This window comes from Cryptotermes secundus, unplaced genomic scaffold, assembly GCF_002891405.2.
Source record: "Cryptotermes secundus unplaced genomic scaffold, Csec_1.0 scaffold56, whole genome shotgun sequence".
NCBI lineage: Eukaryota > Metazoa > Arthropoda > Insecta > Blattodea > Kalotermitidae > Cryptotermes > Cryptotermes secundus.
The window spans coordinates 1,229,442-1,250,125 of NW_019744407.1; the positions used below are offsets into that span (position 1 = coordinate 1,229,442).

Consider the following 20,684-nt stretch of genomic DNA (forward strand, 5'->3'; position numbering starts at 1 on the left):
TCCTAGCTATTTATCTCCGGGGAAAGGGCCATCGGTAGGCTAGGTGGGACCCAGAGCTAGTCTGAATTTTGGGAAAAGAAAATCTCATGGCTTTGTCGGGAATCGAATCCCGATTCGTCTTGATTTCCCAGCCCATAGCTTAGTCGCTGTACCGACGTAATACACTCGTGCCGAGTTTCGGTTGATAAGAAGGCTGTTTTCTGGTTTCAAACAACAATTTAAACTGTGGCCTTCTGCTGATTGTGCTCCGTAGGCTCTGTAGTATGACAATGTATAGCCTGGTGCTTACCACCACTTTGGAGGAATCATCCGCATCAACTTTTCACTGAGAGTGTGATAACATTAACAAAGTGAAATTCCATTTCTTAAAGAACTGAAAACCATGCCAAGAGTCGGATAAAAATGCGGATGACCAAGAACTTGGGTCCCAGTGCCAGTTTTATGTAGGATTTACACAATATTCCTTTAATCACACTATAGCACAATGAGTTTAAGTAACATCAGCATGGCAGATCAATCATGGTTTCAACAATTTATTTATAAATGTGGTTAGGACCTAAGCTTGTCATTTAATTTTCACTTTAAAACACAGTGCTTATGTGTATTGCTGTAACATTAAATCCCCCTCAATTTTTCCTACAGAGTTTATGTGTTTTGTGTAATTCTCAGAATAAACAGTGATTTTTTACAACAGCACTAACCTGTCAGAATTTGAAAGACCTGGAGTGTTTTCTGAGAGATAGGAACTGAATGTTTAAATATTTAAGTGAATGTCAGATGTCGGTACCGGCCCCTGCACTACAGTCAGAAACAGGTCAGTCAGGTCAGGCTACTAATGTAAACGGTCAGTCTCTCGACAATATGTTGAGAGTAGTGACTGTAGTACAGCAGATNAGTGGGTTACAAAACTTACTACCTATCTTGAATTGACAAATTCTTTCTCTGAATATCCAGCCTACTGAGCACTGCTCAGGCCCTGGATAACTTCCACACTTGAAACTGATATACCTCATCATTGGGTTAGTATGTACTACAGCTTTCAGTCTCTTACATTAGGCTTTGTTAGACACATAGACGTAGACAAATGAAATTCATACTACAAAACACCTAATCAAGTACATAATAACAAACATACAAACAAAAAACCCATGGCCTGTAGTCCACAAGCGAACTATACTGACTGAGCGACCGCCGCTTGTCGGTGAAGTTAGTGCCAACTTTAGCGGATAGAGGGTGTCATGTGGTCAGCACCAGGGCTGCTATTTCCTTGAAATAACTCCTCAATTATCCTCAGGAGGCTGAATGGACCCTGTTCTAGACTCACTACTTTTCAGAAAATCTGGTAGCGCAGGAATCGAACCTGGGACCTCTGCATCTGTAGCCAGGAACTCTGACAACTAGACCACAGAGGCAGTCAAGTACACAGTATCACTGGTAAAAATTCTTTCCAGTATTTTTAAAAGTAACTACATTACACCCAATATTTGTTTGCTAACAAATTAGTTCTAGTAACATCAAGTAAATTTTTCATCACCAGCTAGCAGTCTGTAGTTGGGCCACCTATTGACCCATTCCAAGTAAAATGCTGTAGTCGACACAAATTCTTGTATACTTTGTTCAGTATTCATAGAATATACGGGGTATTTATTTGATGTGTTAATTTTTAAAACAAATATTTTAGGTACGTACTTCTGAATAGACTGTATAATATCAGCATCATCAAGAACTTTGTAATCAGGTCATTAAGACTTGTTACTATGATTCCCAAGTTTATCTTGGTCTTGTCACGAATGTTTTGGTTTTTCTAAGTCTCATGACCCCCTCACTTAGTAACAGTGTTAACTGTCGAAGACTGTCTCTCTCTCTCTCTCTGTTCTTGATTTCCTTAGTATTCTTGGTATCCTGTTCAGCCATATTCTTAACTTTAAATATTCCTCTGATGTTAGAATTCTTTGGTGATCTTATCTAGTGATATTTGTGCCACCTGTAATTTCTTGGATTCCTTAAAGTCATAAGCTTGACTGCCACCAAGTCTAAACCTCTTATAATTTCTGTCTGGCTTTGCCTAGGCATATGTAGCAAACATATTCATCCTCATGATTTTGTATAACTTCTTGTTGCCTGCACAGTTTTGTTATAAAATTGTATAAATATGGAAGGTTCAAAGCCGTGTGCAAATCGGGGCTTATGGGCACTTTGGAAAATTTCCAATGTTGCGGAGTACCTTCTTTTGCAGGCGCTGCAATTTTAAGAGGTAGGTGTCTGCTGCTAATTCCCAGGTGGGGCAAGCATAAGTAATTACTGATCTCATCAGTGCTTCATGGAGGATCAGTTTAATGTTGGCAGTTAACACTCACTTTTGAATATGGAGTAGGTTCTAATAAAAGTTCTGAAGGCCTTGGCTTCACTTATTTCTATGTGCAATTTACATGTCTTATCAAAGATTACACCGATATGTTGTACATGACTGATGAAGGTGATGTTCTGTCCATTTAGTGTAATATGAACTTAATGGGGCTTAAGCATATGAGAAAAGTAGATGGCCTGAGTCTTAATTGTCATTGATTTTTATGTTCCAGCATTCACACCATGTCTCAGTTGCAGTGAGAACCTGCTGCAGTTTTCTGAGAACATAACTCTCTTTGCAGTCTGTCATATATACACGGTGTGTCCAGGATCTGTTAGGACTCATTTCTTTAAATTTTGCCCTGCAGTGCCATCTGTTGGCGAGTTGTGGCATTAAGATTCTTGAAGTTTCAGCTGTGGCTGTCTATAATTTCAAAGGGCAAGCATTGCTACATCATGTGTTCTGACCTTGAATGTAACAGTACTGTTCTGACCCTCGTCAGAAAATGGCGGTTGATCAGAGAGCCAACATCAAATTTTATTTGAAGTTGGGCAAAACAGTTTGACAAGCACACGAAATGATGAAAAGTATGTATGGTAGTGATTGTTTGAGTCGCTCAAACATTTTTAATGGTTATGCTGTATTTCGTGACGGCAGGGAGGACATTGAAGACGCCCCACGTGCATCAAAGCCGAGCACAAGTCGCACTGAAGAAAATGTGAAAAAATGACCGAAATCCTAGCATCAGACAGATGTGTTTCTGCAAGACTCATCAAGAAGCTTTTGGGAATACCAAAAAGTACTGTGCATTAAATTATGACCTAGGATTTGGGCAAACAGAAGGTCTGTGTGCCGTCTGTACTGCATGCGCTGTAAGGTGATGAAAAACATGCCAGAGTGGAACACGGCAAAGACATGTTACGGTTGGCCCAAAGTGATACAAAATTTACAAAATCGATTGTTACTGGTGACGAGACATGGTGTTTTCAATATGAGCCTCTCACAAAGTGGCAGAGTGCAGCGTGGTTGAGCCCAAAGAAGCCGAAACCAAAGAAAGTGCGCATGCAAGAGTCGAATAAAGACACTGCTAACCGTTTTCTTTGATTCCAAAGGAATTTCTGCCAGGTCAAACAGCATATTCTGATTATTATCTCAGAGTCCTCAATCGTTTGTGGGCGAGAATTCTTCAAATTCGACCTGAATATCGAATATATTGGTCGCTCCTCCACGACAGTTCCCCACCCCACAAATCGAAGATCGTGAGCGAATTTTTGGCCAGAAAAGGGATCACAGTCCTTGATCATCCTCCGTATTTGCCAGATTTGGCTCCAGCAGATTTCTGGTTGTTCCCAAATGTTAAGTTAGCGATGAAAGGAGATCATCACAACAACAACACCATCCAGGACATCCAAAGGGAATGTACCGCAGTTTTAAATGCGATTCCACAAAAGGAGTACAGTGACTGTTTTCTAAAACTTTTCAAGCGATTCCAGGTATGTATTGATTCAGATGGTGACTATTTCGAATAAAAAGAGTGAAATTTTGAAAATAATTCACGTCTTTTGTTTTTAATGAAGACAGTCCTAACAGAAACTGGACACGCTGTGTATTCAGGTGTCATCAGCAGAGAGACCTAGATAAACACAAATTTTCTTGGGTGTTATCAGTTTTATATATATATATATATCCTGTACAGTGTGGAAGATAGGATGAAAACTTGTGGCACCCCTGCTTGTATATCCATTGGTGTAAACATTTCACCTTCAACCAAAACTTTGAATTTTCTTTGCAAAAGAAACGAACTAATAAGCTTGATTAGCCTGATCAAACATTTTAATTTCAATAGTATATATACCAAGCCAAGGTGCTGTGTTCTACTAAAGGCTTTTTTAGTATCCAAGAATACCTCAGCCGTAGACATGTTATTGTTGAAATTTAATGTGATGAGGTCCATTAGTCTCATACAATGAAGTGTCATGCTGTGGCAGGCACAACTAAACTGGCTTGCTTCAGCAGGCCTCATTTTCAATGTGCCTTTGGTCTATTTTCAGAATAACTTTCTCGAATAGCTTGCCTGTTGTAGACAAGGCAACAGGCCATAGAACTCAAAGTGACTTCACAGTTCCCTAAATTCTTTCCCACCAACTGAGTGCTTTTCTACGAGTCATTCATATGACAGTTTTGGCGACCAAAATCACTTGTTTTACAAGCTGGATCCTGGGTTACTTGTCACAATTTCCTTATCCTCTGCTTATATTTTAGCAGACTCTCCAGACCAGAGAGATGCTTATTTCAGTCTGAGTGTAATTTTTCTTGTTGATAGCCTATATGCCAAAGCTATGGAGGCAGTAAAGTTGCTGGCCGCTTTATCGGCTTCTTCCCGAGTTAATTAGACCGTAGTCCATGATTTATTTAATCCGTCTTGCAGTGCATACACTCATTTATCTCCTTCTCTCCCTCGCACTACATGTTTCGGCATAATAATGCCATCTTCAGGTGCTTACTTATCCACGTCAAACCAGTTCATTGCATGCCATGTTCACACATTAAAATAACTAAAATATGTATCTATCATATACATTGTCAAACGTTAAAAATATTAAAATTGTTCAGGATACCACATCGCTACGTCGCCCCTCACTACGTCAGTCACGCCCATTCTCCTTTGTTGGAGCACTCCTTCATTATCTTGTGTGTTGTGCTTTTGTTGTGTCGTGCTCCTGCGACTGCGTGTGTTATACTGTTGGGCTTCCCAGGAAACATGTAGTGCGAGGGAGAGAAGGAGATAAATGAGTGTATGCACTGCAAGACGGATTAAATAAATCATGGACTTAAATCAGTGCAACAGGACGCTAAAATATAACATTAATTAGACCATAGATGAAATTAATTCAGAGTCCAGGCTTTGAAACCGCTCCCAATCTGTGAATTTGTCAACTGGATCTGAAAGCTTCCTAGTTCTAGCATAATTCAGTAAGTGGTAGATGATCGGAGTCCAGAATGTCAGAGACAGTGACTTCTGGCAGTCAGACATTCTTGTGCACAAACATATCGAGCACATCACCATTTCTCACAGTAATGAGAGGGACATTGTGGTGCTGAAACTTCAGACTCTTTTGTATGCAGTAAATTCAGTAGTTTTGCACCTGAAATGTTGGAAATTATGATACTCTAAAATGGATATTTAACATCAGATCTGCCAGTAGTGACTTATGTCTAAAGTTAAAAGCTAAAAAAGATGTCTTTTTCATCGTAGGCTGGTGACTTACAGACTGCTGCAAGTAGCACTTTACTATTACTAATCTGTATACAGGCCTCTGATTCCTACTGAAATGAGCGGACACAGGTCTACACGGTTATGGGGAGTGTCTTTTCTCACTGCAAGGGTAGTTCCACATTTTCTTCCTGGGAAGTTGCCAGTCCAATAAAAGTGATAATTTGGAATAAAGAACCTCTCATGGGGTTTTAGATGCGTCTCTGAAAGCAGAGCCGCATCTATATGTAAGACCTGCAGCTGTGTGCTGAGCTCATTGCGCTGGATCCAAATGCCATTTGCATTAAATGCTATGACTTTGAGTGGTATATGAATTCTAGCAGCAGTTGTGTTTCATTAAGTATCTTTTTGTAATGATCATTATTTTGTCTTCATCTAACACAGCTTCACTGAGCTCTGTCATGACCTTTTGCACTACAGTGGCAACTTTTATCATGTCACTGTTAGACGAACTGGGTGCCTGTACTGGCAGACCTGTTTCCTGAATTTTCTGTTGTGGCACATTTGTTCATATACACAGATACACTCTTCCATAGATCATTTATGTACACTAATCAAATTCAATAAAGATGATTCTGATGATCTTGACCACGCTCAAATCTTATCTTTCATTATATCCCCCCCCCAAAAAAAGTCCAGTAGTATGTATGCAGCTTTGAATATGTATGTTACAATACATATGACATGTAAATATAACCTACCTTTATGCCTACTCAAGTAAGTCATAAAAAGTCCAGGATATTTTTTAGATATTTTGGAATACTGTTAACAATATACTAAAGTGAGCCATCTGTAAAATTACAACAAACATGGTGTTTGAAAGAGATAGATTGTTGGAGATATCTGAATTTTCCAAAATTTGAAGCAATTTTCTGAGACTGTCCAGTCATTTTTCCAAATATTTTGAGATAGATGAAACTGAAATGTGATTTCATTTGTAAAAATTGCCATGTTTTCTTCATATGGGCAGAATACTGCCCTCTCCCCAGAAAAAGCAGAAAAGAGTGGAAAGGAAAATATTGCAGTGCTTGGGCATTTAAGAGGTTAGAAGAAAATAGATGGCCAAAGAGATATACATAGTTGGACCTGCTAGGAAACTGATAAGACAACCAAGAAGACTGTAGAAAGAAGGAATTTTACACATCATGAATTCTAAGGACTGGAACCAGATGACATACAAGACCAGAAGTAGCAATTGGGGATGGCTAGGCAGTGACCACCTGTATAAATCCAACTACAATAAGGAACAGCTTAAGAGTGTGATGATGATAATTCACAGGTAAAACACAGCAGATTAGGTTTATGGTAAGTCTCCAAAAACAGGTGAAATACACACCTATGTTTAAGAAATACAGCAAGCTATGTGAATGATGCTGAACAGTTCTGGTAACAGTTAACTTCATGGAGCAGAGTCCTTCTTGAGAAACTAATAGTTGCTCATCTGCTCAAGAAATTCCTTGCCTTTTACAGAACTGCAAGTCCCTATCCTGAGCCAAATGAATACAGTCCACACCCTCCCATTCTAATCTAGATAATCTTTTATATTATCCTCCTATCTATGCTTAGCAGTTGCAAATGGTCTCACTCCTTCATGTACATGAAGAAGAAAACTGCCAACAAAATTTTGATGGGGAATAAAAGCATATGGCTGTTACTAATTAAGTACATAGTTTTATATGACAGCTGTCGATTTCTATTGAGACGTGGGATATTACAATAACTGAAGTAACTGCACTTCTTAGACTATATGTAATCATTCCTATCATCGGTATTTATATCACACAAAATTATAATGCAAGATATATTAAGATCATTACTCTGGTACACAAGTAACAGGATAAAACAGTCATCAAAACTGATCAGAGTATTTGTCAGTAGCTTGTTTTATGTACATATGACTTAATAGCATTCTTTACATAACTTCATGTGCATCACGAGCAAGTAAAATTAACCTTAGTTCTTGCTACTAACACAAAATGAGTTTTGGCTGAGAATGACATTATATAGCTTGACAAGTATTAAAATGTTATCATAGTATCAGTATCAATGCCATAAAATGGTGTAGCAGTTACCTACAACCATGATATGTACACAACTCAATAAGAAAACATTCAAATAGTCCACACAGTAGTCATTATGTACAATAAAATAACATTAAGTAAACCATATTAACACATAAAAAATAATATTTAAATCAAAGGAAATATTCAGTATGTACATACACACAACAAAGCTATCTGTAAGAGACAATATTAACTTTACAGATATCTCCGGCAAGAAGGAATGAATTACATGATTAAGGCTATAGTCTTCTGGTTTGTGACACCATGTAGTCTTACAGGCAGTTACCACTGATTTGGAGGGACCTGTTGTCTCTAGTTTCTCTGTCATAACAGTGGTGTCAGAAGCTTCCTCCAAAACATTGGTTACTGCCTATGAGATCACATAGTACCACACCCCAAAAGACATCCAACTTTTCACCACCATGAAAATCTCAAATTTCATGTAATTATATAACTGACAATCTAACAATATGAATTTTGTAATACTTGTCTAGTACAGTTTGCTTTCACAAAACATAACCACAGAGCTATGTAGCAACTGCAGTCATCTTAAGCTATTTCCTGGCCAGCAGAAGAAAAGTTTTCATGAAATGGCAGAAACCATCTGCATTTTGAGAAGCATTTGTATCTTATACCTGTATATACATATATATCCTTTCTTTTTTATATATATATATAAAACTGTGATACGATTGACACATTTAGCAATTATAATATAAATACAACTTAGAGCACTGAAAAAATATTAAATATACGACACGTCAAACATCCCTTATTTTTACGTTTACACATCTCACCTGCTTCAATTAGCAAACCTCCTGCTGCATGAGATCCTGATATTATACAAAATACTTGTAATCGTATTTTAATTTACATTATTAACACACAAATCCAAAGATTTTCCCTTTATAACTTCATGCCCAATTTAATTGTTTGACTGCAGAGTATTTTTTGCAAACTAATCCCAGTGACCTACAGAATCATACAAATTTTCTCATTTCATTGTCAAAATATGACAAAGCATGTAAATGTCATGGGCTACACAGGTGCTGTCAAAAGGAAGAGGGGAATTTTACCAGTGTTATCCACGTGAGGCAGTGTCTATATTAGGCTTTAATTTCCAGGGTGGGGTAGTCGAAGAGTTAATACCAGTTCTCTGGTGCAGCAGGACACTCTGCTATGTAACTTGATTCAGACTTACCTCATATTTAATCCATAACATTCAATAAAAATGTTACCACTATCAACAAATTTTTAAAACCATTAACAGATACTGGCTTGATAAATCATTTTAACCACATGTATATCAGTCTGGAATGATCAACTTAAGTTAATCCAGGTAGCTACAAAAATATTTATTTAGATTCAAGGTGGAAAAGATCTTCATGCTATGTACCATTTAATGCAGAAATTCTTTCTTCCAGCAAAATGTTTTCCACATTTTTTTTTGTATGTGGTGATCTTAGAAAAGAGCACAGGACATGTACCATTCATGTGAATACATTCTCTCGTTGATGATGATTGTGATTGATAATGAAACTAAATTTTGTTCAGGTTTAGATGTTCATGGTTTGAATACAAGAAATCGAAAGCAGTTATACTCGTATTTGCCAAACTCGAATCTTTCTGCTTTTCAGAAAGGTGCTATGTTTACTGCTATTAAACTATTCATATTGCCCTTAACCATTCAAAGCCTTAAAGAGGATAGAATTAGTTTTAAAAATAGGCTGTCTTTATATCTTATGAATAATTCCTTTTATACAGTTTCTGAATATGTGGAGCATAACATAAACAATTATTTTTAATTATTCTGTTATCTGTGTTTGTTTAAATTTTTTGTATTTGTTTTTTGATACAAGCTTCATGTCCATTTGTTTTGGACTTGTGAAATGAAATGTATGTATGTATTCCTTATGTCAGTGATGTAATTTTGATAAAATGCAACCTAGGAGCAGATGTGTTCATGGTGACAGACTCTCCAATAGCATTCTCTAATGAAGGTATGAAATAAGGGAAATTGTATCAAATACTATTTTCAAAATGTATAAAGGTAATTCCCTTAAACTTCAATATACACCATAAGTGATTCATCAAAAACAGGGGTATTTATCTAATTATAAGAACAGTGAAAGAGACAGGAGATTATGATGCTATTTCTTGCCAGGTCTGACCCTATTTATAGCATCCAACTTTTGTTGTAGCATACACAGTGTTTCACATCTGTGAGTAGTACAGTGTCCAGTATTATGGAACAACCTTAAACTATAATTATTATCAACAGTCTGGAGCTCAGAAAATACATTCGTAATATACTATGCAAATATGGAGAACTCAAACTGGTAAGCTACCAATATGATCACTGAATTCAATGTTGTGGAGAACTTACTGTCATAATAAGTGTATTTACAGGCAAGGCATATGACCCAACATGATGACAGTGTACATGCAATAAGTGTGTTTATAGTCAAGGCAAGTTACCCATCATGATGACAATGTACATACAATTAAAACATAAACACTATACTAAACACACAATGATCAATCAGGATTTGAAATTCAACAGCCACAAGCTAATGAAAAGTGTCAAAGATAATATACATGGCTCATTATTGAGTCTGTGTGCCTCAGTAATAAATATATGCACATGAAAAGGTTCCAATTTCTAAAGGAACAGATAACATAGCACCAACAAGAGAAAACTGTCTTGTGAGATTGCAGATTATACAAGGAAAGTAAAGAAACTCAACTTCAATTTGCATAAAATAAAAGTACAGTAACAGCTTACCAATCTGTAAATGTTCTTACAAACAGAAATTTTGTTTTCCATTCTTGGCCATGACTATTATTTGGGTAATCAGAATAAGATTAGACAACCATGTAACTAGAGGCACAAAAGTTTCAACTAATAACTATGTACAAGGCTAAAAATATGGTTGCCTATAAAAAATGTTTTGGTATACTTTCAGCTTTCATCTAAATGTATTGACGAGTGAACCTCATAATTTATTCTTAGTTTATTTTGAAACAGAATCAATAGTTCAACCTACATAATGTAGAATTACTGGGGTTTTGGACCTTTTCCATTGTCCGGAATTTTAGGTAATAGAAGACACAGCGTTTTGGAAACTGGATCTGTTTCTGTCTTCAGGTGAGAAAGGAAGACGTACATGATGCTTTTAATATCTTTATAAAGTGCTTTTAAAAGCACCATTTATGTTTCCAAATCCTTGACTACACAATGAAACTATATTTTCTGAGTTTCCAGTGCACTTCCCATTCTTATACTGCAAATGAGTACCTTAAAAAATGTTATAAAGGTACTGTTGCTACTAGAAATTTGATATCAGAGAAAAATTAACATACATTTTATGGAGCATAAAGTGAATAGAAGAAAATGCCTTACTTACACAAAAACCATACCCTTAAATTTCATATAAATATATTAAAAGTACTCTAACTTTTGGATTTTTTTTTCAGAAAGTCTACCACTTGATTAATTGTGTAAAATAAATTGTGCTTCACTTAGATTTAATTTTCATTTATTTCTCAGCCCAGGAACATGCAAGTTACAATTCAGTCTTTATTGTTTTTACTGTCCCAACACAAATATCAAAATCTCATTCACATTTACTGTGTATAATGAGTTTACTGATCTTAATGGTATGGCAATGTGTAACATTTTTAACTCATCTGAGTATTTTACAACTTAAAAACTTTTATAATTTTTATATTGTTTTATTTTCTTATAGATGCCTTCATGTACATCTCTACATACACCCATATACATGCTCTTGGGCATGGTTGGCAATGTTGCTAAACTATTATTTTCATAAACACTGCACTCAAGACTTGGCATTTTTGACAATGATTGACCATTCATCATACTGCCAGAGACTTCTTGTCACTAACTATATACACACCCACATGCACATACCATACATGCATGTACGTGTGTTACAAATCAATTTTCTGAATCGACTATATCTTCATTTGTATTAGTGACTGAACTTATTTTTAGGTTTGGTCAGGCTCCAGAATACAATATTCAATGATAGGTTTTTTTTTTTCATTAAACATACATATTTGCTTATACAATCTGTAATACACAGAGTAGCCACATTTAATGCAACATAGAAAACTAATGAATCAGTAAGATAAAGGTGATCTTACCTAATTTCTCATCCTTCTTGGATTCTTGGCTGACAGCATTATCAGTGTGGTTTAGTGGTATCATCAGGTAGTGAGTAGCCTAGTAAACATGAAGCCTCATGTACAGAATTTCACCAAGCAAGGTCTTCCTTATTATTCTGATATCATGTAAGCTTGTTTGATTCACAGATTTTATGAAATGAAAGTCAGCATTTAGAACCATTTAGGAATTATATTATTTTAATCAAGAACATAAGGCTATAAATAGTCTGGTATATGATGATTCAGAAACATTTCCTTATGACCATCATACAGTTTGGACATTTCATGTGAATTGACAATAAACTTACTGCAAGTCAGGATTCACATCAGGTACTCCCATCAACAAAACTCTTCCTTGAGCTACAGCAGAGTAAGCAGTGGTAGCTATCACTTGTATGAAACTCAACAATGGCAGGTCACAATATATTCAACAGCCTCAAGATTGTATTAAGCTGGCTATTAAACAGAAAGGCTATCCTAGTAGCACAGACGAGAGAGCTTTTGAAGGAAAAAGAGGGTTTCTTGGTTGGGGAGGAAAGTAAACCCTCCCTAAATTCATGCAGTAGTTAGCATACTATGCGACCCCAGTCAACGAACTATTTAAGCTCTCACAAAATAAGACTGTTCTACTGAAGAACCCATATGACAGTTACATGGTTGCTGCAGTACTTCACATTGTAGCAATATTGATAAACAGCTCATGAGAAAATGCACAGAAATTAATTCATTCAAGATTATCCACTCACACACATACTGTTTGACACAACTGGAGGCTTAACCAGTGACAGTGGTAACCACTGCTTAACTCAGTATGTGATATTATTGCAGCCTTACTCATTCAGAGATGAAACCAAACCTGAACACACACTGAGCAGAAATAATTTCAGCAGCAGCATTTACTGATAAGATTCAGCCTAAGACTTGAGCTTGTTTCAGGATTAATATCTAGTGTTCACTGAAAGATGGGCCATCATAAGCTTGTAATTAGAAAGTAACAGGAGTGTCTGACTCTACAGGAAGGTATGCTGTATTGAATACCTTCCTACAGATTCTGACACTTCTGTTACTTTCTAACTACCAGCTTATGATGGCCCATCTTTCAATGAACACTAGCTATTAATCCTGAAACAAGCTCAAGTCTCAGGCTGAATCTTATCAGTAAATGCTGCTGCTGAAATTATTTCTGCTCAATGTGTGTTCAACTTTGGTTTCATCTCTGAATGAGTAAGGTTGCAATAATGTCACACACTCAGTTAACCTTTAAAGTACAGACTTTTAAATTGTTGGCAACCTGCTGCGGCCAGAATACAAGTGGCCCTAAGTCTTTAAATTTGCAGACTTTCAGAAAAAGAGAACTACATATTGCCATATGTTGTCTATGCAGTGAGACAGATAACGTCACATGGGCCTCGGATTTAGCGAATATTTACTGAACGCTCACATTTACACACTCAAGTATTGTTAGTATCACTTCAACTGCATTCTGTGGCAGCTATCTTCTAACTCTGGTCTTCTCTCAACAGCGACTATCTCAAGACTGACTCAGCGAATGCATTAACCCCCTTATATATCCGCAGCTGTTGCTATGAAATGAACCTTCTGTTGTCTTGGAAGTGTGTTACCTTGTACAATACCAGTAACATGTTTGGTTTCACAACGAACCTTCTCTCTCCAGGTAAAAGTGTTTGTTGCCCAAGGCATTCCCAGGCAACGGCATGTCTGGGATTTCGCTGCCGCTGAAATAACACGTTACAATATTTTCTGTTCTATTCAATATAGAAATATGAACTAGAAACAGCCTGAAAAACAAAATCTTCTACATATACACAAAAGAGCAATTTTTACAAATGAAAATGTACTGTGATTATTTTGTCATGAAATGCAAAATATCATCTTTATTATATATAGCGTGACGTATTTGCGCTAAGCAGGACGCCCCCTCCCCCGCTGCTACAGTGATGGGCCAGTCAGCACTCCGCCCCCTCTCCACGGCGACAACATTGACGTAGTGGGGGATACCACAGTTGCTACACAGCAGGAGATAACTCTCAACAGCGTTGCCCAGCAACACCTGTAAACAAGGCGACTAGGCAACAGGGAAGCGAGGCACTTTCTGTTGTCCGGCTGAGGGTTTATATGAGAACTGCACTGCCTAAGGAGTCAGTTAAAATACAGCAGCAGTCACGGAAAGAAGGCCCGAACACATGGTTAGAAGATCTACGTGATAGTGTGCGATAACTGAGAAGTCAGCCAGTGAAGACTTATTGTGTGACTTCAAGATTTTGTGTGTGCCGTAGAACAGTTATATTGGGAGTGTGTAATTCACAGAGACTTGTATAGCTCCCGTGTTATAAATACGTGAAGACTACTGAAGACAGAGTGAATAGTTTATTGTGCAGGGTTTACAAATTGTGTAAACCCGCAGCTGCGTTATAATTAATTGTAGTTACAATTTGTAGGTTAAATAAACAAATTAACAATCCATACGGCGTCTTCAGTGGCAAAACACATTACATTTGGTGTCAGAAATTCCAAAGGGCTTACCTGTAGTTTTTTCTTAAACTTCAGACATGTTGAGTTTTTAAAACAATCACACTATATATAAACTTTTATTCAAACTGTACGGGAACATGGACTGCGTCACTTCACGGTTTATGACAACTTTCAGTGCCCACACTCTGACGTGCGTGCACCACTTCTTGAAGCAGTCTTTAACACACACAGACCAACATCACAATTTTACAGTAGAAGAGCGTGCTCCTGGTTTTCTTATTTAGCGAACACACACAACAACTTTGTTTCCCTTTGGATGGCCAGTGTTGCAAATGTTTCACCTCTAGTCGACTCAGTTGGGCCCCAGATGAGTTTGGCCTCCCCAAGAAACGCCACTGACCGTGATATTCACCTCATGTGACTGTACAATCAAATATCGCACTATGATTTTGCAGAATTTTTTGTGTCATTTTTCCACCACGACTTGTGCAATGAACAGGCATTGAGAACTGTCATGTCTATTAGGTGGAAAAAGAATTTCTTCGTCCATTTCCATGTCCTCCAGGCAATTCCATAACTGTTTACCATCCTATCAGATTTATCCACAAACCCATATGTGCACTGTCATCTTCAATGGCTTTATACCTCTACCGAAACACAAAATAAAAATACTTTATAAATAAATAATTGACAATCCAACATTGACTTTCTGACTGATAATTCAGTACTGAAAACCAATCCCTGAGAATGACCCACTTCCATGCAAGCCTGGATAGCACTAATCTGCATGCACAGATGAATATTTAATTCTCAGTTCTCAAAACAAAGCTGTCCTCTATTTGGCTGACCTGGTCATAAACAGTCATATTGAAATGTAAACCACACTGAAACCAGTATCGCAATAAACGATTTCATTGTTCAGAGCTAATGAATGAACCATCGACTTGACTTTGTGTGGGTTTATTGTGGTTTCAATGGAAGATCAAACTGTCAGGACTCCCAAAGAGAGCGTGTGTACTGCTAGATAAATCTAACATTCAGTCACAGTGGAATGTTACTTGCTGTTAGATATATCTAACATTCATATGTTAAAGGCTAAGCATGGTTACCACTATCGCTAGATAAGCCTCTACTTTATGTAAGTGAGTGGATAATCTTGAATGAATTTATTTCTGTGGCATTTGTTAGAATTTATACTACTGCATGCCTCAGACAGAAACAAAATCATTTAAGAACAGTAACATAAGACCAGTATATACAGTATGTTTTCACATGACAAACTTGACAGTAAAGGAGTAAGACGTAGAAAAGTACATTCTGAAAGAAATAAACCGCAAATGTATATGGGGTGAACAGGAGGCAATTCAGATACAAGGAAAATCTTCATAACATACAGCACAATAAGGAGAACTCAAAATATGCAAAACATACTGTAAATGCATGCATAAAGTAAAATGGTCACAATAAAATATTGAAAATAATGCCACTGGCATGTCTCATGGACACATGGAAACGGTATTACATACATGAACAATAAAGATAAAATAGAAATTAGAAAGAAGTATATAAATCAAAGCTACAAATTATTTGAATGTTCATTAATAAGGCTGTATTTTTTACATTCACAAGTAGAAATAAGTAACCTCTCATTCAGTGCAGTATTAGAAAGGAAGAGAGCAGAACAGACACTTTGGACAACCACCTGCAAGGACACTGCAAAAGAATGAGTGGAAATTAACAGTACTGCATATAATCTAAGTGTATTTAAACAAATTTATCACCTATCTAATGGTTAATAGAGTAATATGAACAAAGTTAGAACAACAGTATGTTTAGTAGTAGTTATCATTGTGGGTGGATTGGTTTCATATAATGTCAAAGAAAATTACACTATCAATATCCCAGGGTCACAATTACAAGCACAGTAGGCATCCAAAAACTTAATAAACGAGATCACTCTACTGAGTCACTTCTGGGCAAGAAATCTGTTGAAAGAAATGCTGTGTGCTTATTATAGAGAAAGTGGATAAAATAGGAACAAGGTCAGAACACATATTTTTTTGATCTTACCATGCATGATTTTTACATGTGTATATGTACAGATGTATTATTTGTACTTCCATATGGAAGAAGAGTTGGAGGAGAACATGCAGATAATTTAAAAGAATTACTCATGAAGACCTTCCTGTCAACCTCAACCTGCTTAAACTACTTTCACATAATGCATGTGCATATACAGGGACAGTATTTTCAGCATTCCTTACGAACAGGACAAAGTCCTTTTATTATTCTTGGGGAATGCTTCTAGATTCATATTAAGATTAACTGATAGAACTCAACCGAACATAGGCTGTCACAAAGTCTCAAAAGATGAAATCTGAAACCGCAGACCTTTAAAATAAAGACAGAGAAGAAAACATTTATGTAACTGAAACTATTACAGAACAGGCCTTCAAGGCCTTTTCAAAATAAAAAGTTTGCAGTGTCCACAGACATACATTACTTCACTACATGCAATGAAATTATCACCTGAGATTCCATTTAGGGGAAGGTGGGACAGAATCTGGATTCAAGCAAATCTTACCTAGTGGGAATTTAATGGATTAAAACCACTGAAAGTGAACATTTATGAAGGAAAACTTTAAATAAAGAAACACTAAAAGAGGGTCTGTAAATCACTAAAACTCTCGTACAGTAATTACTTTCAGTATATAGTGCTGTCATGCACTGGCACACATTAAACCTCTCGAATCCAAAGTCAAGCAAACATTGACATGGCAATCTGATGTGGGCAAGACTGGATTAACGACAAAGAGTTATGGATATGTCGACTCATCAAATAATATGCATATGTAACAGAATCTAGGTTTACACACACACATACAAGACAGGCTTAAAAAAAGACCTTTCACAGAAAATTCCTTTATCGCCAACATGGTCTTCTCAGTGAAAGGAGCTACCACCACATAAAGGAAAAAGTTTTTCATATACACTCTTACAGTATGCATATAAAATGAATCACAACATAATGCCAGCATTATTTCAAATTTTGACAAGAGGTATATTTGAGGGTTTGCAAATTTTGTTGTGCGTAAGAGATATGTATACATTTTCAATTTATAAAAATAAACCTGCATAATTCTTGGAATGCAAATGTGATTCCGATAAACACCAAACCCAAAAAAGTAGCAACCAAATGACAGAATATCACACAACTCCTTTTAAGTGCCTTGTCTGTAACTGAAGTGATACTGCTGATAAACATTAACCCATGAATTAAAAAGAAGCCATCACTTACAATATCAAACATCTTTCCTCAGCGGGAAGTCACTTAAATCTTTCCTGATACACATGGACTATCTGTTCTCCACAACTGACTAGTTCACTTACACTTTGTTAGATGAAAATATACTCTCAATCAATGAGATCTCACAGCAAAAGAACATTCCTACTGGTTTGTTCCGTTCTTACTCAGTTTCAACCAACTCTTTTACTGTTATGATTCTCTACAAGACTGTGATAATGGCTAATCAATTATATCAATATTGTGTTGTCCACTGTGTAAAGCTCATTTGTTATACACAACATTTTGGGAATTTGCTCTTCTCCTATTTCCTCATGACTGGCTGTCACTATACTGACAGATTTGTTCTTTGAAGAAAGTACAAGATTAGTGGCAAGTTGAAATTAAACCCAGAGAGTCCAGTTGTTAGAGCACTAGTCCAGTATTCAAAGGGTCCCAGATTTTATCCAAACCAGCATAACTAATCTTAAAAATATAACAATAAAATATCTGTCAGTATAATAACAACCATCTAGATCAGTGGTCTCAACATTTTCTGAAGTTAAAGATTTAATGTAGCAAAAGCAAACTGTATAATAATGTCAATAGAAAATAATATCACTTTCATTATACATGGGTTACTTCAGAAGTCATGGCAACATCATTTTTCTGAAATTTCAAAAGCTCCAACTGGAATTTCCAAATTTGCCGCTAAGAGACAGCAACATCTGATTTCTAATGATGCTGCTAGATGATGCAGAAGTCCAAGGACAATGAAGCGAGTCCAGCGCGAAGTCAGTGTGATTATAAACTTCGTCAAGAATGAACATTAGCCAGCTGGAACAGCATTGTTACGTGAAAATAGCAGTGCTTCGCAGCAGAAATGCGACTGAATGTCACTCGGAGCTTGTGGAAGCTCTAGGAGATCGTGCTCTACCATACAGTACTGTTGCAAGGTGGATAGAAGCATTCCAATGTGGAAGAGAAGCAAATGCCGACTTGCAATGTAGTGGACCGCCCACACAGCAAACAGTGTCAAGAACCATTTACAACGTTGGGGAGGGGAAGTACTACACTGTCCTCCATGTTCACCCGACCTTTTGCCATATGACTATGACTTAATACCCAAATTGAAACAGCCATTGTGAGGGAAATGCTTTCGAACATGAAAGGACATTTCCAATGCAGTTTGGTGTGAGATGAAAAGATTTGGAGATGGTGAAGCTGATGGTATTCGCCATATTCGTCACTGGCAGCGAGTACTTGATACACTTGGACACTACTTTGAAGGTTGCTAGTTGTAATGTAAGAATTCAGATTTAACTCACATTGAAACTTTTATTTCTTAATCACAATTGAATTTTTCGAGGATTAAAGATTGCAATTTTTCTTGCCTACTATACCTATGCCCCTTCACATCTACCTGATCTGACTAAGCCAATTGGAGGGGTATATTTCGTAAGTATATTTTGAACCTTCTTCACTGTAACATGTTTGCCCCTAAAAATTAGTTGCCATGACCTTTGAAGTAACCCACATATGTGTAACTCCTCTTTGTTGTATTGCTATAAACATCTGGTACTCTCAGGACATGGATATACAGCAATGAAAATAGTGCTGTTCAATATGCTAACTGCAAAGAGCTTACATAATGATATTTGAAATATTCAGTATTCCCAATGATTAACTTTTCAAAATATAAAGACAGTTCAATTTCCATAATGTAATAAGAGAGTGTTACATTAGTTAAACAAGATAGGAGAGTGTTACATTAGTTAAACAAGAAAGAAAGTCCCTACACTGTTAGGTTCAATACTTTACTGCTAAAGCCACTGCTTCAACAATAACTGCCTAGTCCATGGTTAAACAACTGTACTTTTAGTTACATATAAAAATGTAGGTCTTTTATTTCCAAGCTTCAATAAACTCTCTTCTTCATGAATCATACAATGTGTAATTCTGAACCACAAATCAGAGACCACTGATGTAGATGTTTATATGGTTTAACTGATTTAAAATATATCAAAAGTAATGGAATTGGGAAATACAGAAATATCTACAGTTCATATGAAAGTAAGCTGTTACAAATCAGCCATGCAAGCAAGGGGAGAAACTGCTTCTACAACAACTGTTCAATCTTTGGATATCCAACTGGAAGAGAATACCACAGCTGGCTCCTGGCTTATTTTGATGTTAACAGGCTTATGAGGGGAGGGCAATTTCCTGCTATGCTATAAGCATTCTAACTACTGAGGCAAAGTTGACTGCATCAGTTTTGACTATGGGACCAGTGGAGACAGGAAGGTACAGCTACAGTGCTTCTTTCTGGACACAGTTGCTTTATGAAATTTAGATTTGCAGAACAGCCTCAGATTTGCTTTATGTGGAACCACAGACTGATTTCCAATTATTCCACCACTTGGGCTCTAAATTGTTCCAACTGTAGTTCTAATGATGCTCTTTCTTCTTGAACTTCAGCTAACTCTTGGTTTAATTCTTGACAGACTCTGATGAGGAGAGTATTCTGTTCTTGTAGCCGACGAAATGAACTCTGTTCACTACATCTGTGAAATGGATAAAAACAATCCTTTGTACCAGTACTGTAAATGTAAGGTAAAGTTGTCCCTGTGCTTAACTAATTAAGCATTATGCCACAAAGATGTATGGGGGAGTGACACATATAGAGCCACATTTTCTTGACCTCGGCACTAGACGGAGGTGAGCGGTCAGCCTCATGACCCGGCCACTTTACTCCCAGAGAAAGAGTCCATGGTACCCACCAGATAGGAGGCTAGGTGTGCCCCAGAGCTGGTCTGGACGACATGGAGAAAAGAAAATTCTTGACCCCTTGGTCGTCCAGCCCATAGCCAGTTGCTAAACCAACTACACTATTCTGGCTCCAGTACTAGTACTGTACTATGAAAAATAATATTTTAAAGATATCTCAATAAGTGAAACCAATTTGAAGTTAGTTCTAATACCTATTCCACATTATATCTTCCATCATATGAGATACAACTACAAACTGTGATG

At 36.9% G+C, this 20,684-nt stretch overlaps 1 protein-coding gene and 1 long non-coding RNA gene across 3 annotated transcripts in view; one reads left to right on the forward strand and one right to left on the reverse strand.

Moving 5' to 3' along the window:
• The first annotated feature begins 9,521 nt into the window (after positions 1-9,521).
• LOC111874646 lies at positions 9,522-18,173 on the forward strand. Its single transcript, XR_002844599.2, has 2 exons — positions 9,522-10,023; positions 13,784-18,173. It is a non-coding gene; the product is annotated as an uncharacterized LOC111874646 (long non-coding RNA).
• LOC111874645 (ralBP1-associated Eps domain-containing protein 1) overlaps positions 14,466-20,684 on the reverse strand; it is a 57,781-nt gene continuing 51,562 nt past the window's right edge. For both annotated transcript variants that reach the window (XM_023870308.2, XM_023870309.2), the window contains one exon: positions 14,466-20,215. In XM_023870308.2, coding sequence (XP_023726076.1) covers positions 20,059-20,215 — 157 coding nt within the window. In that variant the 3' untranslated portion in view covers positions 14,466-20,058. The remainder of the gene's footprint in view (positions 20,216-20,684) is intronic.